Below are 26624 nucleotides of genomic sequence, written 5' to 3'. Positions count from 1 at the left end.
TGCAAACGGCAGCTGCAATATCAGTGGTATTCTGCTTTCCCTCAGCAGATTCACAGCTGAATTTGATCTAATACAGAAGCCTTCAAAAAGCAGAACAAAGGAAGTTATTACTGTAATGTAGAGAAGCCTTGAGAAGTAAAAACACTTTGACCTGGCAATACAATTGAGCCTCTGCTTGAATCACCATATTTCTCTCCCAACCATCAGCTCTTTTCTTCATCTGCTGTATTTATATGATTCACACACATTGGGAGAGAAAAGGTTTACTCTGATCGCTGACTGAATCAGCCGGGTGGCTGTTGAGGTTTAAAAAATGGTTTCATTTCTTATCATATGGCATCTCTCCTGAGCAAGACTGACGGCCTTTTAACATTTTGATCTAAGAGCACTGCCATCAGCATGATGCTGACTGATTTATTTCTTTGCCAAACAATACGGAGACTGTGATGCTGAAGTGGCTCATAGCTCACTCTGAGATGACAGCGATGCAGTCTAACTGAAGAGGCATTCAGGACTCAGAGAAGGTCAGCCACAGAAATCTGAATGAAGCACTGCAATCAAAGGTCTTCAATGGAAATCAAGCTCCACTGAGACAAATGCTTATGGCTGTATTCATTTAGCTTAAAACCTGTAAATCTGTACGTGTATTTTTAATACTTAGCTGGAGGGTTGTCGTTACATTACATTAGCTGATGTGTGGATTTTTAATGATAACAATGTGTCTGTTGGTCAGTCAATCTATTTGACTGAGATTTCTAAACACCTCTTGGATGAAATAAAGTAACATTTTGTACAGGAATTCATGGTTCCCAGAGGATGAATCCTACCAACTTTTTATGACTTTGTTGTTTTACCTCAGACTTTATCTGTAGTGATTGCTATGGCATTTGGTAATTATTAACTATGGTTTTCTATCCATTTTAACCTTCTGTCCAAACAGAAATGCAGTTTTACATCATGAAAATGGAGCTTTCTGAAAACTTCTGTCAGGGTGAAGACACTCAGAAACTCTGTTTACACTGTTGATGAGTAGATATGGGAAACAGAGTTCTTGGTTTGTGCTGAAAGAGTGTGTGCCATTATTTCCTTTGTTTACATGAGGCAATATTTCGTGCAAATGCGGGTGTGGCCAAAATAGTGCTGGTGCTAACCTTGCTAAACGTACAGTCACTCTTCCACTTGATTGAGGAACAGAGGCATCAGAATGCACCTATGGAAGTCACTGCTGCATAATTTAACACCCCCATGACACAGACCCCCCAGCCAGAGTCACCGATTTTAGCCAACTGGTAGTAGCTTCTGATTGGCCAAAATGGCTTTTGGGTTTGAGTTATACCACCGCCTGTTGGCTTGACATCCTCTTCTAAACATGTTAGCATTGTCATTGTGAGCATGTTAGCGTGTTGACGTTAGCAGTGAGCTCACAGCAACATCGTGAATCTCGAACGACTGCAGACTCTGAGTCCTACTAAAAACAAATCACCACTAAAGCACAACATGATAACCCTGATTTGGTTTATTTGTCTATAACAGTGTGTATTGGGTTGTAACTAAAAAGTGATCATGACAGACACAATTTAAGCAAATTCAGATTAAGTAAAAAGTTTTTTGATTGGAGCACTAAAAGCAGGAAATACAGTACATTATGAATTAAACAAAGGCACTGTACTACCCAATATGAGACTAAGCTTACAATTGTGTTGCTATTGGAGTCGGTTTGACCTTGGAGCGCACTGTAACACGGGAAAGGAGTTCATTTTTTAAAGACAATATGACAAGTGCCTTGGTTTTTCCCTGTGATTCATTTTTTATTATGCAACTCATTCAACTACCACCTCCCTTCTGAACGTCCGTACTCAAATGTTTATAGTTCATTTCTTGAAAGAAAAATGAGAATGTGCTTAATTCACAACAATAGTAAGCCATAAACCAATATAAGCACATACAGTAAAGTAGAGCTGCCACATACACATGGAATAGAAAATCTAATTTTGTCTCCTAAACGTACTAACTGTACTTCACCTTACAAAACAGAATATTCAATAGATTAACTTTTCTGACCGATAACAGCAAAACCAGTGCGTGTTCATCTCAATATAAAATGGTAACTTTAATCGTATGACCAACGGCAGATTGCATCAAGGCATTATTATTGAGACACTGTTCAGGAAAATAATGCTTTGAATCCTCTGTTCACGTCTTTTCACATTCAATGTTTTTTCTCTTTTTTTTTTAAATTTTTTTATTGCACTTTTATATACATCTTTACAACTTTATATTACAAACAAACACATTTGGATCCCCCCCCCCCCCCCCCCCCAAATTATGATATAAAAGATCTACACTCAGAATGGATCATACCAATGGCTTTCTTACACGGGCTCAGCCTGGCCATCCTGTTCTTATTCCCAGGGCGCCAAAGGAACATTTTTCCTCAGGGTACCCTTTAGTGTCTGTATGACACGCCTGCCAGACAGCCTCTTGAACACGGGGTTAACGTTGTGAAACAGTCACAGTTTGGTTAGGTTTTGGAAAAAGTCCAAACATGGACTTTTTTTTGCTGTTTATACTGCATCACCTTGCTCATCAAATATTGCAGTGGTTGGGTTTACAGTTGTGTAAATTGAAAGCCTGGTGCATCTCATACAGATGCTAAAGGGTACCTTGCGCGTCAAAATAAAAAACTGTTGGTATTTGACGCCCTGGGAGTGAGAACGATCTGGCCTGGTATACTGTAGGAAGTGGTATCTCTGATGGCATATCAAGCACACGAAATACAATCAAATACTACTCTGTGGTTGAGTGAGCTTGCTTGGCAGACCAGAACCACCGGAAAAGCCCTGAAAAAACCCGCCCCAGCTGGTTCTTGGAGCAAGCTCAAGCAAACACTCACAGCGTTTACTAAATACAATAATGGCATTTTTTTCCTCGAATCATTTTCACCAGGTTTATCTTCATCACTGGTCCGTTCCCCAGCACTGCCACAAAGCAGGGAGAGGACCTCAAAGTGTTCAACCCGCCACACCAACACAGTATTTCCTGAGAGAACTAAAAGAAAGAGCTGTGATGGACGTGCAGCACACACACACCCACATACACACACCAACAGTTGTTATTAGGAGCAAATCCTTCAGGGACGCGGTCGCAGACAGCTCCCTCCGCTTCTGTCTGGGTCCTCTGTTCGAAAAGGCAACCAGATGGACTGGCAGGGGGTGTGACAGACAGACAAACATTCACTGCCTGACTGTGATCCTTATCCATTCTGCACTCTGGACGCCAAGGCTTCATTCAGATCAAAAGAAAGTCCTGACCTGTGCCGTTTTCTCAGTTCTGGGCACCCCCTTTTTGTCAGCTGCTCTTCTCTTGTGACAGGCAGATACACGATGTCACATCCATCGGGGGGGTGTGATGGAAGGATGGCAGACTGATATGGAAGAGAATAAAGAGGGGCCACTGAACAGAGGTATTCCTCTGACAAAACGGACATTTCGTCCCACTGACAAATGTCACAGAAGAATAGGGTTAAGGAAGCGACAGACGGCGAGGGAGACAAAACCATATTGGATGGTCGACTTGAACAATCTGCTAAAGTACCAAACATCTAATGCACTGCAACTCAGCAAGTCAACTCAAGACTCGCAGACCATTAACAGTATTTATAATCTCAGCTTAAAAGGCCATACATTACTAAAGGACCATGCTGAGAGACTCTTTCAAATCTATGATCAGAGTATAAGGCAAGACCAAACTGGTTATGAGGACACAATACAAACTCTGGACAGAGGTCCACACGTTATAGCAATTGCACACAAATGGAACACTTTCAAGTTGAAGAGTACATTTCATTTAGCACCTTGTTAAATACTTTACAGGTAGAATACTGCTGATTGGCACATCTCGACGCTTCACTCTCACTTTATCCACAATGTTCAGCGATCGTTACACAAACACGGGTTGTGATCCACACGCTGCTCGTTTAAGCATTTCGACAGTTAAGAGATAACACTAATTTTGCATCGGCTACAGCACAGACAATGTAACTCTATGTTCTGCTTTGTCGATCTTTAAAAGCAGTTAAATGAATCTCATTGTTAATTGGCTTCCTGTCCAGCAGACTGTCCTCTCTTCTCCTCTGGACAGTCTGTGCCTCTCAGACAGCAGACTGTCACAAGCACTCGGGCTCCAACATTAGCCCGCATCCACCCCCCAGGTGAACCTCAAGCCCAGCCCCTCACACAGGTGTGGTCCTGCGATTCACCCCGTCCTTTAAATCGTTGGGGAAACAGTTATGGACCTGGAGGAACTCAGCGGCTGCCTCATGTTCTGGGCTGTACGTGTTCTCCGTCACGCTGTCCCTCGCCAGGGCGTACATGGACAGCTCATCCAGGGCCCCACTGGAAGATGGCGCCCCCTTCAAACCGACCACCGGTGAGTTCTCCCGCGATGCCTCTGTAGAATGAGAGCTGGCGTGCGACGTCCGCCGGCGGTAGCGGAAGCTCGGTATCCTTGAGTACGGGGAAGAGGAAGAGAGTGAACGTATGAACTCGCGGCGCGCCCTCCAGCGGACCTCCTTGTTTTTCTCAATGTAGATGTTGATGGCGAGGACGGCCACAGTTTCGGCCACAATGAAGGACAAGGCGCCAAAGTAGAACGACCAGCCGTAAGAGTAGGTGTACTTCCTGTCATCGTCACGCTTATCGCTGGGGTCTCCTGCGTTGCTGGAAATATAGACGATGATGCCAATTATGTTGCTCAGACCTGTTTAAAAAGGAACAGAAAGACAACAGAATCAAGAAAGAGGAAAAGGGGATGAGGAGATGACAATGATCAATCATACATCACTTTTCCAGCCACAATGATGAAACCCGTGAACTCCCTCTATGTTAAGTTGCTCATCAGCCAATCATTACAGGACTCTCATCTCTACCTTAATGACATGACGTCTTCATCACTCGTGTGTGAGGTGTGTGATGAATGGAGACCCTAAGCCTTTTTCAATAGAGACTGAAGTTCATCCTTATGATTGCACCACTGATGCGACATAATATGTGACCGCAGGTACCACATCAAGCTGCCTTCCTTCATTATAAAAGCCCAATCGTGACATGACTGCTCCTCGCTGGGAGCGTGGCAGGACTGTGTAATCCTGCAGCTCACCTGCAGCTACAAACAGGATGCCTGCGCTGAGGAGGACGTTGTTTGTTTTGTTGTAGACTCGGCCCACCCCGACGCACAGCCCGCCGAGCATCAGCAGGCAGGTACTGAGGATGGGGAACACGCTGGAGGCGCGAACTATACCTGCAGAGATATGGGAGGGAGGACAAAGAGATCATTCATTGTTTCATGAAGTCACTGTAAATGGTTTAAACATAATTCATCAACCAATTCTTGATTGGACAATAAAGAGACCTGTTAGTGAATCAATCCATCAATTAATAGATCAAATTATGATCAAATCATAATTAGTAAATAGAGCCAGAAATCGATCAAAACAGGCAATTTTTTTAATTCATTTAACAATACAGTATTTTAAAAGAAAAATGGACTCTTTTAAATAATTTGAATTTTAATTATCTTGCAGAGCCCTCATTTATCCAGCCCTTCACCTCCTCTGCTATCCATTTTAGAGAACTCCATTATCTTTTATACTTTGGGGCCTTGTTGTGACAAAGCTTTGCTAATCAGCTGTGGGATGTAACAGGAGCTCCCACTGACTATCACCTCCCCAGAAATGAATCACTGTGCCATTTTACAAGTGTCCAAGGATGGATAAGCTTATTCAACTGTTAAGTTGAATAAGCCCTCCTGGCTAATGGACTGAGATTGGACTTTGTCCAAAGTCTGATAAGTCGTCTTTGTTCTTCTCTGCATATTAGGCAGACACTGAATTGGCTGTGCCGGAAATGAAGGTCCTTTGCTAATTGAATATCCCCATTTTATATCAAACTAATCTCAATCTGTGTAAAAGTCTTGCAATTTTCATTTTCACTAGTTTTCACAGAAAAATGGCTTGAATTTTGAAAAGGAGCAGATCAATTTTAATTGTTTTTTAACAAGAATTTTATATCCCCACACAGCCGTTGTGATTATTAAACTATTCACCACAGTTCAGAGTAAACAAATCCCTCTTGCTGTGAGCACTGCTTGTGATATGTGTAATGTACAGACCTGATTCCAAAAAAATTGGGAGGTGCTTTTTACAGCATCTCAATTTTTTTTTTTTTAATCAGGGCTGTAACAGTAAAAAAAGTGATGGGAAAATGCAAATAAGCTGATGATCCTGCACCAGCGTTAGACAAAATTAAGAAATAAAAAACATTAAACTATAGAGCCTTTAGGAGCATTTCATCCAAGTATGAGACTCACTTAAAGCTCCTGAATGTGACTACAGCACATGTGGTGCCTTCAGCTGCCTTCATCCCATCATATGACAAGTAATTTATTGCTTTAGAATAATTAGAAAGAAAAGTGAGACATCCCAACAATGTCAATCTTCGTATAAAGGAGGATTGTTTGTTTGAAGACGGCTCTCAGAAATAATAAGACATTAAAGGTCAGTGGACTTCCTGCAAAAGGGCAGACAGGTTAAAGAGTGCCAGACAAAGAGGACGAGCGGGGGGCACTTACGCAGCAGGTATTCAGAGCTGTCTGTGTCGTAGTCGTTGTCATCGGGGAAATGGTTGATTCTGTAACAGCTGCCTTGATTGATGCCTGCAGGACAAAGACAACCACGAAGATACGTGTGATGTTTAGGCTTTATTTGATGCTCAGGGGTTGGACTTTTGATGCGAATTTATCAAAGTCCACTTGGTGTCAGCTGGTTAAAGGATGTGTGGCTGGAGGAGTCGGAGCCATAGTTGCTCCCCACCCAGTGACCTGATTTCTGTTAAACTGTGTCCACTGGAGTAAGACGCTCTTGATAAAAGAGGAAGGAGTGGGAAGTCACTTCTCAGGTGACCGCTGGTTATTTTTGGTCTGTCCTCACCCAGTAAAATTGTCCCTGACTGACTGACTGAGTGATTGATGAAGTTGCACTATTGGTCAGTCGAGTGTTGGAGTTTCCCCGCTGGCCTTTGCTCTTTCAAATGAATAGTCCTGAATTACAACCCCATGAGCACATTGACCATACACTACACAGTCGACATGGATCCATACATATAAGACACAAAAGAAACATATTCTCAAGGATTAACTCATTACCCTCTCCATGGTTTTCCCCTGCTACCATAAATGAGACTTTGACCTTTGATGTAAACTTTTTAAAAGCACACTGGGGTCAGACAAGGATTGTTGTCGTTGTTTGTAGCTGGGCCATCATGAATCCTGCAAACTAAAGATCACAGCTCACTGCACTCAAATTGAAGGAAGAAAACCAATGTGAGGAGGGGTCGAGGATCAGTGCATACGCTGTGCGGCGGTGGGATTAAGATTGCATTGCCCGGAGGGATTTGTGGGGTTGTGGTGCGTGTCCAAATCCAGCTCAGGTGAATGGCTGAGTGCCGGGAGGAACAAGAAGCCGATTTGAACAACAAAAGAGCACGTGTTGGAAGCTTTTAATGCCAAGGTGAGCTGCAACAGTAGAACAGAGTCGAGGGTGAAAAAGAGAGAGCGAGATGGAGAGAGAGGTCAAAGCTGAAAGAGGCCTGTAGCTGTAATTGAGCTGGAGTATAAACAGGACCTTGTCTAGAGAGAAAGGGGTTGGGGGTGGGGTTAATGGATGTGCTCAGTGCGGCGGCGGTAACGCTGGGAGCTCTTTGGCTTTTCATTCACCATTTGGGCTTTGAATAGCCTCAACACTTTAGTTATTCTCCAAACAGCACCCACAGAATTAAAGGTGGCCAGGGCTGTGGCTTCACTTGCATAGTTTTACATGAAGATATTTATGTGTTTGTATTTGTCTGCATCCCAGAGAAAGGAAAGCAACTGACCGTTCACTAAGCTCCGACAGCCTTGGCTAGGCTTCTGTTTCAGTTTATAATGAAAACAGTGGCACTTGGACTACTATACTACTACTATACATCATTAAGCTGCATGAGCTTATGTTTATGTTCATGCTGGTTATGATGTGGAGATTAAATAAGCAGACTTCAGAGGATCGCACATATGGATGTCTGGCAGGACAGCTGATATTGAATAATGTAAGAATACAGGCATTCCAAAGAAGACGCTCTGCCAATGACGCGCTAAACAGTACGCTTCCTGTGATTGGTTCGAATGGTGTTCACACCAGAAATGAACCACATCTAAGGAAATTAACTATTTAGCCACAGACATAATAACAAATGCAGTTCATGCTAGAGCATATAAACACACTTTATAATCATTTCTTACATGTTTGCTCTTGTGTTTTTGGTTTTTGAAGTATCTTTATGCCAAGTATCTCTCTCACTCGAGGCCCATGCACACCATTTTGGCATGTGAAGAAATCTGAACTTTGACAGAGCTGCTTGGGCCCAGTTGTGGTTGCAATGCTGAGATTAGACATTAGCTGTTTAGGGGGAAGGGTTTAACAAACGGTCAAATGGCTCCGCCTCAGTTAAGCTTTGCCCATCTCCGTACGCTACAAAGACTTTTACTTATCCCACATCAAAAATACAAAGTCCCCTTTTCATCTCTAATGGCTTAACAGGCAGCAGAGATTAGAGCTGATACAAATTTCAGCCTCTCCATTAACAGCCCAAGCCGATGAGAGACAGACACCTGTCAACTAATTTCACAGGTGCCGAAGGATCAACAGCCATCATTGTCTGTGCCACGGCTTTTAAGGCCGCGCTCACTTCCATTAACTAGGTCTGCTGCTTAATAAGGGACATCAAATTAATTAGCGTCAAATCAGTCGGTGGAAATGGAGCACGAGTTTCTGTGTCTAGTCACTGATGGAGGAAAGGACTGTGGAGGACTATTTTGAGCAGCGATATGAGACTTTGTGCCGTGTGAAAAAACACATCTGGCTCTTGTGGTTAGATCAGGAACTGTGAAGATAACAAAAATACAGACACCTTTGCTATGCTGTTAATTGCTGTGTAAACACTAAATCATGCTGCTGCATTCAGGCTCGTAGCAGATTTTATACGTGCCTTTTTGTAAGTCTGTGTGTGTGTGTGTTTGTGTGTGTATGTGTGTGTGTTTGTGTCTGTCTACAAAACTGAAATGTCAAACTGCTTCTGCGCTTTTTAAACTACATACAAAGACACACCTTTCACTGTGAACCCAGAACGTTACTATTAATTTTGACTGCACAATATTCGCCATCCTCTGCTGCAGCCCAGCTACCCCAGTCAGTCTGACGCCTCTGTCTTGTCTCGTGTTTGTGCGTAGGTGTCTGTGTGTGTATGTGTGTGATAGAGAATGGAAGAAATAAAAGACAATATTGCAACTGATTGGGAATCTGATTATAAGCGGAGGCCTCGAGGCTTGTGATTTATGAGTGACAGTTATCAGCTCAATGTCTACGTTTAGTGTGTGTGTGTGTGTGTGTGTGTGTGTGTGAGCGTGCGCATGTGTACAGGCTGTGAGATGAACCCTTCGTGAAATGAAACAAAGTCTGAATACTGACTAGGTGGGAGGGAAGGAGGAGGGAGGAAGCAGAGATTAAACAAGGGAAGAAGGTGCGAGGAAATGAAACAACAAAAGCACAGGGAGCAGAGGAATGATGGGCATGAAGGAAGAGACAGGAGACCACATTAAAGAGGGACTCGGACTGAGAAGGAGAGCAGGGTATCAGCAAGGGAAATCAGGAAAGGCACAGAGAGCGTTAAAGGGTAAAATGTGGATTGTGCAGCAAAGGTCAGAGGACAGTTGTGCAATGTAAAAGCTGTGAAACTGAATGAACGTGCCCACACAAAGTGTTAGCCAGCCAGACAGACAGACAGACAGACAGACAGACAGCTGGTCACCTGACTGTTTGTAAACTACAAAAACGGGCTTATCCACAAATTTGGGGGGGTGTTGCGAGCTGATTATGTTGTGACAAATTGAGAAGTAATCTTACACAGTCAACACATTACAGAGGACATAATGGATTCTCTGGGACTGACTGGAGTTGAAAAGCCCCATGCTGAGCATCTCCTCCTCTTCTCCATGGCAACCCCTGTTAGTCTTTAATAAGCTCATTTACATAAACAATCTCCAAGGATGCTTTTGACACCTTCATTGTATTTTGATACCCACCAAATAAGAGACGGCACTCCGCCCGGCAAAAAACCCTTCTGTCAACAGTGCATGGCTGCCAGACACAGATGGACACGTGCACACGGACACATGTCCAAATGTACACGCGTGTTGTACTGGGAGCAGCTGTCACCGCTGTGGTGCCACTAGCAACAGGATGATGCACGTTGTCATTGTTTTGAATTAACGCTGCTCAGCCAATAAGGGAGCGGTCTCACACCAATAACATTGTCTCACTGAGTGAAACACTTCCTCACTCTCCAGGAGTGAGCTCCATTCCCCCCCCCCCCCCCCCCCCACTTCCTCATTTTCACACTTCAGCAGCTCTGCAAATTGATTGATGATTGAACCAATCAAAAGTGTTTTTAATATTGCTTTAGTAGCCTCCAGTGGGTGATGTATTGGCAGTGATGCTACACATACCAGATCGACGGCGAAACAGTGTAGCAGCACCCTGTTCTGCTTTGCTTCGAGAGAGTGTGAACACTGACGAGGGAGAGCGCTCTGAGGCTTACAGCAGGTGGGATGATTAGGTTTTATGAAGCTGTAAACAGATAGGGCACTGTTACCGGAGCTTGATATCAAACGCAGACAAGCACGCACAATTCGCACAGACTTAGCGTGCAAAACATACATTTATTACTTTGGAAGCACGCAATACCAGGGCAGACTATAAAAGCATCTGTGTAATCAAACAAACCCCTACACACACCCCCCCCCATCCAAGTGAGGATGAAAGAAAACCAATTTGGCGTACACATCAGTGATTCAGTGTTGATATGACTGACAGTCGGTTAATTAAATTGTCACCAGGCGGCAATTTCTTCAAAGGCAGCTCTGCTTGGGTTAGACTGTGCATGTGTTTCCACCATGTTGGAAGAAAACTGAGATCTATCGCCCCATGTAGTCTGTTGTGAAGTTATGCACCGTCACTGAAAAATGTATAATTATATAATGGAGTCTGAGCACAAGGCCGAAGATTTTACTGTTTAAATTCAGATTAAGAGGAAAGATATTTTGCATTGCAGCCCATCAGTTTCTCACATGATTTATATTATTCCCGATGTATGTAGCAAAAAATGCTCTGCTAGCCTGCATCTGGACAATTAAAAGCTGAGTTAAATGAAAGTTCGATATTTTTGGAAATATGTATATGTATATTTTTACTTACATTAAAGGGTTCATGTCACTCTTATACTTGTATGTTAAATACGAAGCTACCACCAGCAGCCAGTTAGTTTAGCTTAGCTTAGCACAAAGACTAGAAATAGGGGGAATCGCCTAGTCTGGCTCTATCCAAAAGTAACAAATCCATCTACTCCGAAGTATAAAAATATCAATTCATCATTGTATTGATAGATGTCTCCACTCTCTGTGCTAAGCTAAGTAAGTGTGCTGCTGGCAGTAGCTTCATATTTAGCATGCATACATGAGAATGGTATCAATCTTCTGATCTAACTCTCAATAAGTGAAGTCAGTAAGCATAGTTCCCAAAATGCAGAACTTTCCTTTCAGGTTGCCTATTTGCAAATAACTACAAACATTGCTAGCATATAAAAGAGACGAGAAATGCATCCAAAATTAAAAGGGGCTGAGAGGTTGTGGGCATGAAGGGGGTGACAGAGGGTTCATTAAAAAGGTAGAATAGTAGAGGAGAGAAAAGATAAAAGAATGATGAGAATGGGGGAGTTAAGCCTATAATGAAAAGAGAGAAAGAGGACAAAGTGACTGAGGTGGAAGTTGGGGCTAATTAGCGCCCCTGCACGGATTCTCAGTTATCACATTTTAATTGCAGACTTGCGGAGCATGGTGGGAATAGAAGAGTGACCCCCACCCACCTAAACAAAGCCCCTCATCACGAACACACACACTTCCACTGTCCCCCCGAAGAAAAACAGCTGCCTCGCCACCCCCGCCACCTCCGGCTGGGATGTGTACTGTAAATATGTACCTGCTGATTGGATTAGTCATCAGGTCATCTCTCATTGTCAGGGTTGGCTTTATTTACTCGAGCCGCACATAAGCGACAGCCTCTGATGCATTGCCGATTCTGATGCAAATTAGGCAGCGCTCACAGCCACCCTGGCCTCGTGGCGTTCATGTGGGAAAACAAACAAAGGAGGGGAAAAAAATTATCTAAACAAGTGTTGAAAAATGCAAAGGACTCCATGAATGAGGGCAGCGCTGGCCTCGCTGCCTCATTTGGTATATTCCTGCCTCATCTGAAATATCATGAGGTAACGCTTACTGGGCAGGGCGGCGAGAAACACTGAAATACATTCAGCATAGAAGAGAAAAGGGATGAAGAGCAGTGCTGTGTGTTACAGCAATGTGTTGTCACTGCAATCTGTTCAGCCAAACGTGGTGATGTTTCCCCCAGTAGCTGTGATACACACGTCTCTGTCAATACCCCAGTATGTTTGTCATTATGACCGGAGGGCTGTGTGTGTGTGTGTGTGTGTGTGTGTGTGTGTGTGTACGTGTGTGTGTGTGGAGGGGTGGGGGGTTGAGTCTTCCTTCCTTGTCTTGTCCTCTATACTTATGAGTCTCCATGACAACAGAGCCATCGTCCAGCATCAAGCAGAGGCGCAGAAGTGAAACTACTGTGAGCGCTGGAGAGAGTGATATGATAGGCTGGCCTTTGTTTGTGCAAATCATGCTTTTAAAAAAGAAGTCTCATCGCACAGAGCTGGCCTTTGTCCTCAGCCTCATCAGCGCCGTTTCAGTCTTTACTGTCATCAATCGTCTGTCATTGTTTACTTCAAAGCACTGACGGGAAATCACGCTTGACACAATAGTTGGCAGCCATTTGTCATTGATTGCCATTTCTTAGGGTTTCAGAGGGTACAATGCAGACTGCGAGCCTGTCCACATCGCAGACAGGTGCCCAGCCAAGCATGACTCCCAGTAAATTGCAAGTGTCATAGCACACCAGGACGTACTTCACATGTGTCTAAAGCATCCATCATCGCCACAGGACGAAGCCAGACACAGTTTAATCATTGCTGATGGCAGAATTTGTCCCTAGACGTGGCCTCTTGTGGCGCTAAGTCTTTAAATTGTGAATGAACGCAAACCAATCTGCACAATAAGCTGCAAACAAAGGAAAGGTACAAGCTCCAACACCGAAACAGATTTTTACCTAGGCAATTAAAGTATATGGTGTCCAGGCAAACTGTTTTTTATTTTTTGGGGGAAAAGTGTAAAATATTCAACTGCTTTGGGGGGAGAAGAAAAAAAAACAGATGTAGATACGTTAATGTATACACCAAAAATAAAATTCATGAATTTACATTTTAGGGTAGATTGTTCTACAGGTAAGAGGTGACAAAAAGAAAAGTTTCTGATCTTGTTTCCTTCTCACAACATTATTTTTCTGCAACCCAGAAATGACAGTAAGGCTGTGTGTCACGTTTCATGTGCTGCGTTCAGGGTGGACGCCTCCTCCTGTATATACATGTTTCTATATCTCTGAAGTGACTGTCTGCAGCTGTGGCTGAAGTCTTCATTCTGCAGAAGTTAAAATTATGTTTCGAGCCTGTACATTATGTTTTGGATTGTAATGGATTGGGTTGTGCATATGATGCCAGCTGAAGATGCATTTTGTCAGATTTGGGTGCGTTTTCAAAACGTCTCTCTACCAATTCTGATGTAAGATACGTGCGTTTAATTTCTTTGCTTGCCATGTATTTGTTTCAATCATTCTCTGCTTCACGACAGACGTTTTCGACATGAACAAATCCCTCTAGTCATATCGACTGATTGATAGCTGAGGCAAGAAGTCAAGGGGTGGCCGGAAGGAGGACTGGTCAATGAATGAGCGTCTGTCTGCCTCTGAAGTAAGACGTCACCGGCAACGCAACTCAAACATCAAATGCGTAAAAAACATTTTAAAAACACTGTCCAAAAGGATGAAAAGAGGAAATATGGGATGCTTTTCTCGTGTTCTATAACAAAAACTATTTATTTCCATTGCTTGGACATGACGTGAACTCAGAGTCATCTATTTTTAAATCACTGGGCATGTTTCCATAGCAATTTCAGGGATGTTGCCAAGCAACAGCATCGGATACAACGAAGACATGAATGAAAGTAGACTCACAGCGCGCGCATTTCCTGGCAGCGACCGGCTTAAAAGTGAATGGGCTCAGACGCGCCGGCTTGGCATCACAGTCTCTTGCAGACTCTAACACAGCCGTGTTTACTGTGTGGGCCTATGCTTGAACAATGAGATGTAACACTTAGCAGACAGCTTGAGTTGAGCTCTTAGCGGGACGCCGGCCGCTCGCTTCTCGTTAATGTACAACTTCAGCAGCTCAGCGGTGTTAAAATCCGGAGCGTATCGACGCGGTCTCCATCTGACCTCTCAAAGTTTATCCGCCTTTATGATTGTTGTCTTGTTGTGTCCCTATCTTCCGATTGAGACGTTTGGCGTGCGTAAAAGGGAGAGCGTCCCTTTGTGCGCTCAGGTGTCTGTGCGCAATGACAAACAAAAGACTCCTCCTCGGAAAAAAAAAGAGATAATTCAAACTACTTGCTGTATGAACAGGGAGCCAGGCAGTCTGTGTTGAATTACTATGCACATCTCTGCATATGTTAATGTTTTTTATGCGTTGGGACAGGCTTACCTTCAATACAGCAGATTCTCCACAGCCCGGAGTGGGTGAGGTCGCCCTTCTTGGTTTTGGGCTGCGATTGGGTCTCGTCTGTGGTGGCATTGGTGCTGTTGCAGATGTACGCCCGCGAATAGAGCCAGTAGTCCGTGCCGATGGCGATGGTCATCAGGCTGAAGGCAGCGAAAGCCCCCACGGTGGCCAGCAGCGTTTGAACCCCGCGGTCACACCAAGCCATGGCGCTTCATACTAGTCCACACTCTCACCGGTCCAACATGCACTCCACGGGGCGCGTCAGGGCGCGGATCCTTTGGTCATACTTGTTTAGGCGCGTCCACTCTGTTCCTCTGCTAGAAGTGTCGCCCAGGGAAAGAGGAAGACGAAGTGGAAATATTGTCTGAAACGCTCACCTGATGCTTAAAACCAACTGCTTGCTGCTGTGGATGTGAGAGGACACCGGCTGTGCCCACTCCAGAGGTTCCACGCAGGTTCGAAGCGCGCAGGACGGTACGAAAGCAACATCGTGTACCAAAGCAGAACACTTCAAGTCACCTCACCACTTCATTCTTCTGTTTTCCCCTTTTTATCTTTGTCACAAAATACTTTTCTCTGTTCCTCCACAGACTGCTCCTCTGTTAAAACCCGTTTCCAAAGAGGACTACGTCAATGGCTCTTCTCAAGTGAGACCCCACCCTCACCAAATCTAACCAATAGAGGAGATGAGCTGTTGAATAAAGAAAGAAAAAAACTCTGTGTCTCATTTCGATTTTCAATTGGGTCACTAATACATTTAAAACATGTGGAAGCCATCTTCGGGGAAATATTAATGAGCCAAACAACCTGTCTGTCATGTGAGACATTTGGACACTCTCCACTGAATTCAGCGGATATGAATGTTACCAAACTCACAGTCAGCTGTCACAAGGGTGGGGATGGGGATGGGGGACAGAAATAACGAGGCGATTTGACATAACGGTCCTTCTCCGTGATGCGCTAACGAAAAACAACCAATCCCCCGCTGAACAGAGCATTTAAAAACACTTAAATGCTTGTCGAGTGCGTGTTACCACCAACCACCCTGAATCACTCAGAGCAGGCTGCTGAAAGTAAAGATAATGATAGATAGATACACAGATAGATAGTGCAGACACTTGTTGCTCAGCAGTGCCAAGTAAGAACTGATGCAAATGGAAATGTGTGTTTCACCACATAAAGAGGAGGATTCATGAAAAAATGTGCCATTCAAACAGTGAGAAATAGATCATTCACGCTGACACAAACTCTTTCCTCCCCTGCATTTCACTGTAATCACACAGCTGACAAATAGGTTTTATTAAACATTAAACTTTTTTTTTTAAAAGCCATTCATGTCCATGTGAACACCAGATAAAAGACATGCTTAACGCATCTCTGAGCCAGATGGGAGGTTTCAAACGAGCAGGAGGTGTTTTCAACTGGCAAGGTGCCTCCAGCTTGATGAAAGACATCATATGAAATAAAAGGTCTTGTTGGTCAACTGGTTATTTTCACCCTGCAGCTCATCTCAGAATAACAATTGACTATTTTGTGTTTGTCAAATTAGAGAGAATACTTCAGATTTATAGAAACAACTGTAAAAGTAGCATTTCACATCTTTCAGCAAGCCAAACCACTTGAGGGAACAGAGGGACAATGTCCACTTCAGCTTTGTTCGCCTGTCACCATTCCTGTAAAGAAAAACATAAACTGCCCTCAGAACAGTACAAACTTTCAATGAAAGGTAATGGTCATGAGATAGAATGTAAGCTGTAATGCTACGCTACTGCATGCTCATAATATATGGGCTTCATGGAAAGGTAGTGTAAACAGGACTGAAGAGGGGTACGAGGTTAGGACAGTTCCTCACTTTGTTTTCATGGACCTGTTTCTACTCTTAGGATCTGTCTCTCTTTCCTCATGCAGCCAGACGACGTCAGGTGCAGTCTTTTGATTTGGTGAAAGAATCAGCATATAGAACAGTGTAAAATCAATACAACATTTCATTTTATTCTATTTTATTTAGCATTTTATGCTATTTTATACAGTGCAATTTAAATCTGGGGCAGGTTGTGTAAAGTAATGGTAATATCATACTTATTTATTGCTTCTGTCTCTGTTTTTCCTGTAATTGCTGCTCAGATGATCATTTTCTCTCTTAATTTATAACTGGATGGCTTTAATACATGCCATTTAAAACATTGTGGACATTTACCACCGCAGCCCTGATGGTGGCGCCAGCTCGCTGCAACACTGAAGGAAAAGGAAACGCTGGTAAAAGTACTTCCATGAATGTGAGTACAAAACACAAGGAGCGGGCCATGACGTCCCATGTGAGCTCCCGCGCATGCGCAGTGCGCTACCGCGCCTCTTCGTTACGGAGTTTGTAGACTGTCACTTCGCATGTGCGAGCGTAAACAGTGACGTCACCGTTCGCTCCTTGTCTGTTTCCTGCGCAACATCCGAACAAAGGCCTGCCCCTTTTCATGAGGATTTCTCTACCGCCATCGTTACATTACGTGTAATCACGATTACTAAATCGGATTACGATACTTTTATCATATTTTAAGACGTCAACAACAGCAGCGATAGCGTCCGAAATGGATGTGGATCACCATGAGCCCGGAGGCGAGACTAAATCGGCCATGCATACTTGGCGTTACCGCCACCATTTCACGTACAAGGCAGATCAAGGGAAAAATATCATCGTCCAGTGTAATCTGTGTCTGCCGAGGGTTAATCTGCTCTCCACGTCGAAAACCTCTACATCCAACCTAAAGAAGCATTTAGACGTAAGTTCCTGAAAGTCTTTTCCCTGTAATGGTCTCCCGGACCCGCCAGGTTAATGTTTGAACGCGTCAATGAATGAACAGCTACCCTCGTGATTAATAACGTTACATTATAGCTGCGTGCTGATTACCAACTCATGGCGCTGCACGCTCCTCAGGATCAACTTCCCTTTTAATGCTAACCATTTTACCCTGCACGTGTGTCATCAAAGTTATAGTTGCAGTTGAAGTTTTTAAACTGTTACACACTCTGAACACACACACACACACACATGCACGCACACCTCCACCAAGCAACAGAAAACAAAGTTGATGATTTCCTTTCTCTCGCTCTCTTTCAGAGAACACATTTGGGCTGTGAAGCCAGGCCTGATGCCAAGAGGGGAAGGAAGAAAGAGGAGCACAACGGTGAAGAAAGCAGACACTGCCAACTCAAAAAACTTAAAGCGGAAATCATCTCCAAATGCATGACCCAAGCAAAGACAGATGATCTTATTTTCAACTTCATTGTGGAGGATTGTCAGTCATTTTACGTGCTGGAGCAGCCCGGCTTCAGGAAGCTGATCGCAGGCTTAACTGAAGGGCTGAAGTCCATGGACAGAGTGACCTTGTTTACAAAAGTGGACCAGGGTTTCTCCAGGATGCGGGAAGAGCTGATGGCGAAGCTGAGCAGCATCCAGTACGTGTGCACCACAGCTGACATCTGGACGGCCAACAACAGGAGCTTCTTCGGGATGACCTGTCACTGGATCGACACGGATTCTCTCGAGAGGAAGTCTGCTGCGCTGGGCTTCGCGCGGCTGCAGGGCCGAATCACATACGACACCATTGCCGGACGGATACACGACATCCACGTGGCGTACAATATTGAAAGCAAAGTTCAGACCACGGTCACTGATAACGGCAGCCCCTTCGTGAGCGTGTTCAAAGAGTTCGTGGTGGACACCACGGAAAGTGACGATGACATCGGCTTCTACGAGAACGTGAGCGCCGTCCTGGAGGGTGAGCCGGAGCAGGACATGCTCCTGTTTCTCCCCACGGTGCAGCGCTGTGCATCACACACCCTGGAGCTGATTGTCACTGAGGACTTCTGGCAGGCTGTGTCGCAGGGGCCCATGTGCCAGCTGCATTACAGCGCAATGGCCAAGGTGTACGCCATATGGAGCAAATGCCACCATCTTCAGGTCGGCATGGATGCGGCGGAGGAGATAGGGAAGATGGCGCTGGTCGTCCCCGCTGTCATACGCTGGAATGTGGAGTACTGTGCGGTGCAGAAGATCGTCTCTCTCACAGAGCGGGAGCTGACCGAGCTGTGCGCCCGCCTGGAGGTCCCACGCATGCAGCCCGAGGAGATGGCCTTCCTGAAGGAATACGTGACTGTGTTCCACCCGCTGGCGTTTGCACTTGAACTTTTCCAAGCGGAGCAGAAGTGTTACCTGGGGCTGGTCATCCCAACCGTGCTCAGTCTGAAGAACAAGCTAAGCGAGCAGAAAGACGCGGCGAACTACTTCGCCGATGTCATCAACGCCATCGTAGTGGCTATTGATATGCGGTTCCAGGAGCTGTTCGCCAGCACGGAGGCGAAGATCGCCACAGCGACAACTCCTCAGTTTCGCTTGTGGTGGACTGCCGCCTCTGAGAGGGAGGAGATGTGCACCCTGCTGGCTACAGAGGCGTCCCAGGTGGATCCCTGCAACGTGACGGAGGTGAACCCCAGCCGCAACTTGTCGACCATCGAATCCGAGGATGACTTCTTCAGCTACGGGCCCGTCAAGCCCGCCATCCAGATCCAGCAGCGGGGGGTGATGGAGGAGATCCGCAAGTACGTGGAGGGGACGGGGAAGAGCCTCGAGTGCCTGCAGGACTTCCCCAGGGTGAAGCAGCTTTTCCTAAAATACAACACCACCCTGCCGTCCACGGCCCCGGTCCAGCGTCTCTTCAGTCAGAAAGGCAACCTGGTCACCTCACAGAGAAACTTTCTGACTGACGACTACTTCGAACGCATTCAGCTTCTGAGATACAACAGCAACGTGTGCACTTTGGTCACTGAGTGAATACACTCCCAGTGACTCTGACTCTCTCTCTCTCTCTCTCTCTCTCTCTCTCTCTCTCTCTCTCTCTCTCTCTCTCTCTCTCTCTCACAGCCTTTTAATTGATGCAGAATCAAACCACATTGTGCTAAAATCATGGCAGAAAAACCCTGAGTAATATCTCATTTCAGACAATTTAGCCCAGACGTGTTCTCTGTTTTCTAATATTCCTCTTGTTTTGATAGCATATATCTTTCACTCCTGAATGTCCTAATGGAAATATCTCATTGACAATCATGGACAATGGCATTCAAGGACTGAATATACTGACGAAAGCATCTTTCTATCTGTGCTGTTTGTTGTGATTTGAAGTAGCCACAGGGTTAAACTGAAGTGATTCTGTCTTTCAGTGACGCTAGTTTGTTTTTTCTACAGCTCTTCGGTGAGAATGCATCTCCTGTCTGTATGTTTTATATCATATATAAAGAGACAAGGAAAGAGCCTTTTATTTGTCCGTGTCTCACCTCTTTTCATGTAAACAAATCGGAACCCAAAAGTAATTAGATTAGCGACGGTACGGGAACGGCTGCTTTAATTTGCATGCAGCCCCCGACTGCATCAACAGATACTGATTACCTTTTCAAAGAAGCCTGTGTTTGTGTGCGAGGAACACACGCAGCACACAAACACATTTCCAGTGCTGCAGAGTCCCAACTGGTTCCCTTGCCATGTGCCCAGATGTCAGTGAAGAGCTTTGGTCTTGTCAGGCAGCTGCCTGGAGACTACCAGGAGGCTGTCGGAGCATACAAACACTCATACACAGGCTCTGTCTGGACCCGAGCTGTCGAAAACATGACACTTCTGAAGATGCAAAACCAACCCTGAGAGACTATGAAAAGCCCTGGGATTTGCTCTTTCTTCTTTTCAACATCATTGCATGTATGACTCCATGTATACAGCCTTGTTTTGTTTTTGGTGTTTTTTTCCCCACTTTGCCTGCAGCAGCCACACAGATGTAGCCTGAGATATAAAATCCCCGGCAGCGGACTGCTGTGAAGCTGCCTTCACTGATCCAAGATCTGCTCTGCTCAACAGGTTATTAGGATTCTGTTCAACGCATCATCTGATCAGGACAAAACTGCAGCTTGAACAACTGATTGCTGAGAGAGAACGTGGGAAATGTGTCGCTAAAGGTTTGCTGCAGAAAAGAAACACCTTTCAACAGAATACAGTTAAAAAAATGAGCTGATTTTAGATGAAAAATGCACAATGATAAACTGATTTAGAGATAAAATCATTTGTAAACTGGTAAAGGAAGTATAACCTGCAATAAGTCTACACAGGCAACATACAAAATATGTAAATGTCTTATCACTTCTTCCTCCCCTCCTTAAACTACCTCATTCAGCCTTGACAAAAAAAAGTCTTCTCCACATGTTGCCCATCTCGATGCATGAGTGAACAAAAGTGCTGCGAGGTGTAACGAGCGCTGGTTTCCTGCTGCGGTGCGTTACAGTGACAGCAGATGTGATATTTCCACTGTGAAGTTTCACAGCATTTGACCACTCTTAAAAAGATGACAAGTGCTGAAGCCACAGGGTCTGAATGAGGGCTTTTTGAAGCCAAGTGGAGTCCACATTTTCCTAACATGACTTCTTGTGTTAACTGCCATAGAGGGACCACCTGTCGAGTGTTTTCATATATTCCACTTCATATGTGGTGGGAGGAGGTGCAGCGCTGTGTGACTCTGCAGAGGATCAGCAGGTGGATGAAGTTAATGAATGACAGTAAGTTTTCACATTTTCCTCAATTTCTAAAAGGCAATCCTGCCACCTGTTGGACACAGAGGTGCACTCCAGTGAATGCCACTCGCTTGTTCAGTGGAATGAAACAAACCTCAAGTCCCAGTTCAAAGTTAGATCCAAAGTTTTAATGATGTCAGAAAAACAAACGGTACAAAGTATTACTTCTGAAAACATCTAGTAATACCCGTTACCACACTTAAACACACACATTTAGAACAGGATCGTTTTAGGCACAAAGTGGGTGGAAGGTGTACAGTGTGTTGGACTAACAACTTGTCAGTACCTTTGATTTAATCCACCGCCAAGCCCATGTCTTCACAGTCCTCTCATGCTTCCTCCCTCGCAGGAAATAGCGTTAGAATCTTTTTTATTTAGCAGCATGGCTGAGACAAATGCTTAAGTTACTTTAACTGTCAACCATATTGCCTCTACTGAGTCTTTGTCAGTTCAGTGACATATTCAAGTCAGGAGGGAAGCATTAGAAGGTGTTCCAGACATGGCTGGCATAGTTTAATACTCTAATGCCCTTCTCTCACTTTGCTTGGGTAAGACACCCTTCCGGTGTGTGGTCCCGAGATGGTCACTGCAGAAGTAGCTTGGCAGGGCTGAAGTGGCCCAGGTTCTCACAGGACTTGATCCAGCGCTGGACATTAGCGGGGGCAGCGGAGGCTGAGCCACTCTGTAGCACGCAGCAGTAGCAGGCGATGTCAGCCAGGGAGAACTCCGGGCCGGCCAGCCAGGGGGTGCGGCCCAGAGCGGAGTTGAGTGCCCGCAGGACGGCAGAGCGCTCCTTGGAGCTGCCCTCAGCCAGCTGGAAGAAAGCAGTGTCCACCCAGCTGTCCACCAGCGTGGCGAGAGCGGGGTCACTGGGGTAGGGAGCCAGCAGCTTGAAGAGGAAGCGAGCGACGTTGGCCTCACCCTCAATGGGACACATGCTCTGGACGCTGAACTTCAACTGCAGTTTAGGGACTGTGAACACAGCAAAGGTCAGACGTGTCTCATGGTAAATGAGGACTCAAGCATTTACAACATCCAAATAACATGAATACAAAGCCTGTAATGGTTCGAAATAACATTCCTTAAACTTATCACTTTACTTTAAGAGCTAAATATTTTTTAATCCTCTTTTCAACCTCACTGTCAGTCAGCCTCTCCCACTCCGCCTTACCATCTTTCCATATGAGGGTGAAGCCCAGCTGGAACATCTGGCGGGCATAGCTGTCTGCATGGCGTGGACCGAGGCAGGACAAGAGCTGCGGCGGCACACTGGGAACAGAGGAGTGGACATGGATGGTGGAGAGCACCCTGTAACGCTGACACAACAGGCTGTGGAGCACCAGCAGGGACAGAGGTGGCTGTGCCGGGTTGGCGTTTATGACGATGTCACGGAGAGCACCGAGGTCCTTGTGACACAAAGAAGATAAAAAGGCAGGTAAATAGATGCAGCACCCAAAACAAACTATTAAAACATCTGTCTTCTATAACAAGGCCGATACAGACAAGATGTAATCAGTCCACACCCTCATATGCGCTTCAAGAAAAATTCCAATGAGCAGGTTGTGCATGTTGCGTACTATTTTTAACATTTAATGACAGGCAGTTATGATGGGTGTAATGAGGGAAAACATCTAGACTGTTGCTGCGACAGAGAAATGCAGTCAAAGTCTGCCAGGTGCAAGGAACCGAAGCACTCTGTCAGTGCATCAATAACAAACACTCGTTCCCAGTTTCTCACCTTTCCCAGTAGTGTGTCCAGGTGTGTGACACCTTTGAAGGTTGTGGAGCTGAAGCTATGGGAGGAGAGGCTGCTGCTGACTGTCAGGTCCAGATCGGCATCTGGGGTTGTAACCGTTTTTGCCAGGCCCTCCACAGCTGCTTTCAGCTCGTACAGTTTTCTCATGATCTCATCCTGCCGGGCCTCCAGAGCTTTAACTGCCGGGTCCACCTCGCCATTCTGTGGAGACAACACAGAATCGCTCAGTTTGGCTGAAAACACGCGTGTGAATTTGACAGTGTGAGCACTGAACAACTCGAGCAAAATCCTGCAACAGTTTTACAACGTGGGTGCAAGCTGGTGTCCCTACATTTAACTGTGCTTGCCCAGATAAGATGGAGACAGAACATATGTAATATATGGCCAGTCTTGAGATAAATCTGAACAGTATACACACACACACACACACACACACGCACACACACACGCGCACACACACACACACACACACACAGACGGATCAAAGACAGACATCTCATAAAAAGACTTAGAAGGCATAAAGGCTTTCAGTCTTGTCCTGATCATATGTGTCACAATATTTGCCTCAAATGGAAGTTGCAACTACACTCTAGGCTGCAGTACTGCAGGAAGTACCCAAATACGTCAGCAAAAGTAGCAATATCACACTGCAAAGATACTCCATTACAAGCAAAAGTGTACTGAAAATGTGACTTACGAAGTACACAACACTAGCAAAAAATGTTCAAAAACCATCAAAAGTAAATATTCTCAATACAGAAAAATAGGTAATAGTGAATGTTGGACTGAATTAATGTGTAAGTAGCATTTTACAGATTTAACTGGACATGGTGGAGCAAATCTTAGCGGTTTGATGTATTGTTGCATAGTTTCTTCTATAACAATGCATCATTTTAGTGTGTAAATCATAACCCGTGAAGTAACTGTAGCTGCCATCTTAATGCAGTGCAGTTAAAAGTACTACATACTAAAATTAAGTGGAGTAGAAGAAGACAGTGGTACAAGTACAAGTAGCCTTACAACTGCACTTTAGTACAGTACTTGAGTAAATGTACTTAGTTACATTCCAACACTGCACAGCTAGAGTATGTGCAATCATATCATCATGATACGCACTTTAAGGATTATCAATGAAGACAGGAAATGTACCAAAGGATGGAAATACTCCAATACGGTCATCGTTCAATAATCTTTAAGTGTTGATGGAACAGTGGAGACGTGAAGTAATTGTTGCATCAGCCAGAAGTGAGATTTCTACTGACATGCTAAGCTAGCTAGCTAGCTTGGCTAAAGACAGCTAATGCTAGTACACCGCGCGAGGTGCGCATGTATCAATACGTGAGAAACAAAACGAGCTGCGGGAAAACACCGAGAGTCAAACACAAGCTAACCAGCGAAAATAAATAAATAAATAATAAGCTCGTCTTCATTCAAAATCAGTTAGCAGTTACCTGAAGCGCGTGTTCAGAGGTGCAGCTGTTCCCCTGCTGCTCGTGGACATTTGGTAACTTGTACATGCAGGTTGGCAAGTCGGTCTGTATGTGACTGCCGCAGATGGGCTTTACCTGGTACATGGGCATGGTGGAGGACAGTTAGTGGACTGTCAGGGACAAAAAATTAAAATCAAAATCCCGGACAAAGATGTCTTCTGGGGCTGTATGATGTTGACAGGCAGCAGCAGCAGCTAGCAGCTCCCCCCGGACACGCAGGAAAGAGGCCGTGGTGTCGTCACATCCGGTGCAAGTGAAAGCCGCATTGAAGTAATGTGGTTGTGAGTAGTTTGGATTCTTTTCTTTAAAAATAGATTTTAGAGGAGATTTCCGTTGTTTTAATATTCACACAGTGTTAAAAGCATCCAGATTCACCGTTACATTACACGCCGCTACATTTCTCTCTGTACGTGTCACCTCAAATGCACTAGAGGGCGCTACAGAATAACTTCTCACACGTCTTAGCGAGTGCAAGTTAACCGGAAATAAAAACTGATCACAACTTGTTGCTACTTCAGTTTTACTGTCAGCACAGGCCATCATGTGTCATTTAATCTAAGATTAATTATCTTTTCTTTTCAACATCTGAAAGATCTTGTGAGGTTTCTACATCTCTTATCAGCCGACCTCTGTGACATCACTAAAAGGGGTGTAGTCAGAAGTGCATCATTCCAGCAAAGTCCTCCATGATTCAGTGGGGATTTACACTTTTTCTTTCTTTCTTTCTTTCTTTGTAACTTGAAAATGTTTAAAGTGAGCCAAGCAGGAATTCTTGGTTCTTCACAGTGTGCTATAAAATGAGCTCAGCATTGTCTAATAATTTATAAAATCATTGACCAACACCCCTTGCAGGTGGCTGATAAAAACATGAAAACATGAAAGGCGCTATCTAAAGCCAGTGTTTGTCTGGGCTACTGTAGAAACATGGTGGTGCGACATGGCGTTCTCTGTGGAAGAGGACCTGCTCCCTCTGCTCATATAAAGGAGATTTCAAGGTAACAAAAACACATTTGTTGTTTTCTGGTGATTGTCCACTATAATGAAAACATGATTTTGAAAATTATTTTCCATTTCTGACAAAAGATCCCCTCAATCCTGCACACTGGACCTTTTTGCCTTTATTTCACACGTACATTGCCATAGTCCACTATGACAGTTAGGCTGCAGTGGAGTTTAGTACCCTGTGACTCATTCGTCTGTCTGCTTTTTGTTTTCTTGTGTCTCGCCTGACATCAACGTCTCCGTGATCTCTTGTGGTCGAATAGATAAACACAGCATGTCAGATCTGAGTGCTTCATGTCTCCAGCAGTAGACCTGTTGACACTGATCAAAATCAATTAGTTCAGTCTGGCTTTTGACTCAGTCAAACTTGGCAACACAATCCCTTCCAGGAAGCAATTGAAGAGGCCGTGACTTGTCCTGATACCTGGCTCTCCTTTGACATGCCCCCTCGCAGTCACCGTCTTCTCTGTCACCTTTCTGTCAGAGGAATCGGCTTAGTACTGTTTCACGCTCCTCTCCTCTTCAGCTACAAGAGACGCGGCAAGAGAGGTTTAATGAAAATGCACAATTGAGTTTGCCCTTCCAACAGCTTGTTAACCCTGAATAATTCACTGTTTGCTGTAGTCTGGCAAGAGAGAGGGAAGGAGGAAAGTGGGTGGGTGGCGCTGGGGCCAACCTGGCAGCTCTGCTGAGGTAACAGTCAGATCTGATGGCCAGACTAAGACCTGAGCGAGAAACTGAGACTACAGAGGGAGCTGAAACCTGACAGTTCACAGTAGTTCTTTAAATCATGTAGGAACAAGGTACATGGAGTACATGCTGTAAGTAGCATGGATGTAGGACGGGGGGGGTGACATAGGGCTTGTCAGTTCTATCGTACTCAGATACAGTCTGACAGGGTCACTGATATAGATAAACAGTGTGTGAGCTGATAGCTGACAATGAATACTTTGCTTA

The 26624-nt window shown here is 44.8% G+C and overlaps 3 protein-coding genes across 3 annotated transcripts; 1 reads left to right on the top strand and 2 right to left on the bottom strand.

Annotated features, from left to right (window-relative positions):
• Positions 1-1501: 1501 nt before the first annotated feature.
• LOC143334714 (voltage-dependent calcium channel gamma-4 subunit-like) lies at positions 1502-15433 on the bottom strand. The gene is made up of 4 exons (XM_076753638.1): positions 14799-15433; positions 6628-6711; positions 5158-5298; positions 1502-4758 (listed from the first exon to the last, which is right to left on the bottom strand). Exons 1-4 carry the CDS (start codon positions 15019-15021, stop codon positions 4232-4234), a joined length of 975 nt encoding a protein of 324 aa, XP_076609753.1. The 5' UTR covers positions 15022-15433; the 3' UTR covers positions 1502-4231.
• Positions 15434-17253: 1820 nt separating this feature from the next.
• On the top strand, positions 17254-20117 carry zbedx (zinc finger BED-type containing X). The gene is made up of 2 exons (XM_076751564.1): positions 17254-17590; positions 17929-20117. Exons 1-2 carry the CDS (start codon positions 17399-17401, stop codon positions 19639-19641), a joined length of 1905 nt encoding a protein of 634 aa, XP_076607679.1. The 5' UTR covers positions 17254-17398; the 3' UTR covers positions 19642-20117.
• A 1408-nt stretch (positions 20118-21525) lies between these two features.
• On the bottom strand, positions 21526-24880 carry aimp2 (aminoacyl tRNA synthetase complex interacting multifunctional protein 2). The gene is made up of 4 exons (XM_076751506.1): positions 24627-24880; positions 23158-23376; positions 22591-22825; positions 21526-22391 (listed from the first exon to the last, which is right to left on the bottom strand). Exons 1-4 carry the CDS (start codon positions 24753-24755, stop codon positions 22003-22005), a joined length of 972 nt encoding a protein of 323 aa, XP_076607621.1. The 5' UTR covers positions 24756-24880; the 3' UTR covers positions 21526-22002.
• Positions 24881-26624: the final 1744 nt, after the last annotated feature.

Source organism: Chaetodon auriga, chromosome 16 (assembly GCF_051107435.1).
Source record: "Chaetodon auriga isolate fChaAug3 chromosome 16, fChaAug3.hap1, whole genome shotgun sequence".
In the NCBI taxonomy this organism is placed as follows: domain Eukaryota; kingdom Metazoa; phylum Chordata; class Actinopteri; order Chaetodontiformes; family Chaetodontidae; genus Chaetodon; species Chaetodon auriga.
This window is presented reverse-complemented; position numbering and strand designations above follow the sequence as displayed.

Excerpts from the sequence above, each read along its gene's own strand:
- zbedx (XM_076751564.1), top strand. The coding sequence starts at position 17,399 with ATGGATGTGGATCACCATGAGCCCGGAGGCGAGACTAAATCGGCCATG. Across the intron at positions 17,591-17,928 it reads ACCTAAAGAAGCATTTAGAC|AGAACACATTTGGGCTGTGA; the intron begins GTAAGTTCCTGA and ends GCTCTCTTTCAG.
- aimp2 (XM_076751506.1), bottom strand. The coding sequence starts at position 24,755 with ATGCCCATGTACCAGGTAAAGCCCATCTGCGGCAGTCACATACAGACC. Across the intron at positions 23,377-24,626 it reads CCTCTGAACACGCGCTTCAG|AATGGCGAGGTGGACCCGGC; the intron begins GTAACTGCTAAC and ends TTGTCTCCACAG. Across the intron at positions 22,392-22,590 it reads CACCCTCATATGGAAAGATG|TCCCTAAACTGCAGTTGAAG; the intron begins GTAAGGCGGAGT and ends CTGTGTTCACAG.
- LOC143334714 (XM_076753638.1), bottom strand. The coding sequence starts at position 15,021 with ATGGCTTGGTGTGACCGCGGGGTTCAAACGCTGCTGGCCACCGTGGGG. Across the intron at positions 5,299-6,627 it reads CAGCTCTGAATACCTGCTGC|GTATAGTTCGCGCCTCCAGC; the intron begins GTAAGTGCCCCC and ends ATATCTCTGCAG. Across the intron at positions 4,759-5,157 it reads CATCCTGTTTGTAGCTGCAG|GTCTGAGCAACATAATTGGC; the intron begins GTGAGCTGCAGG and ends CTTTTTAAACAG.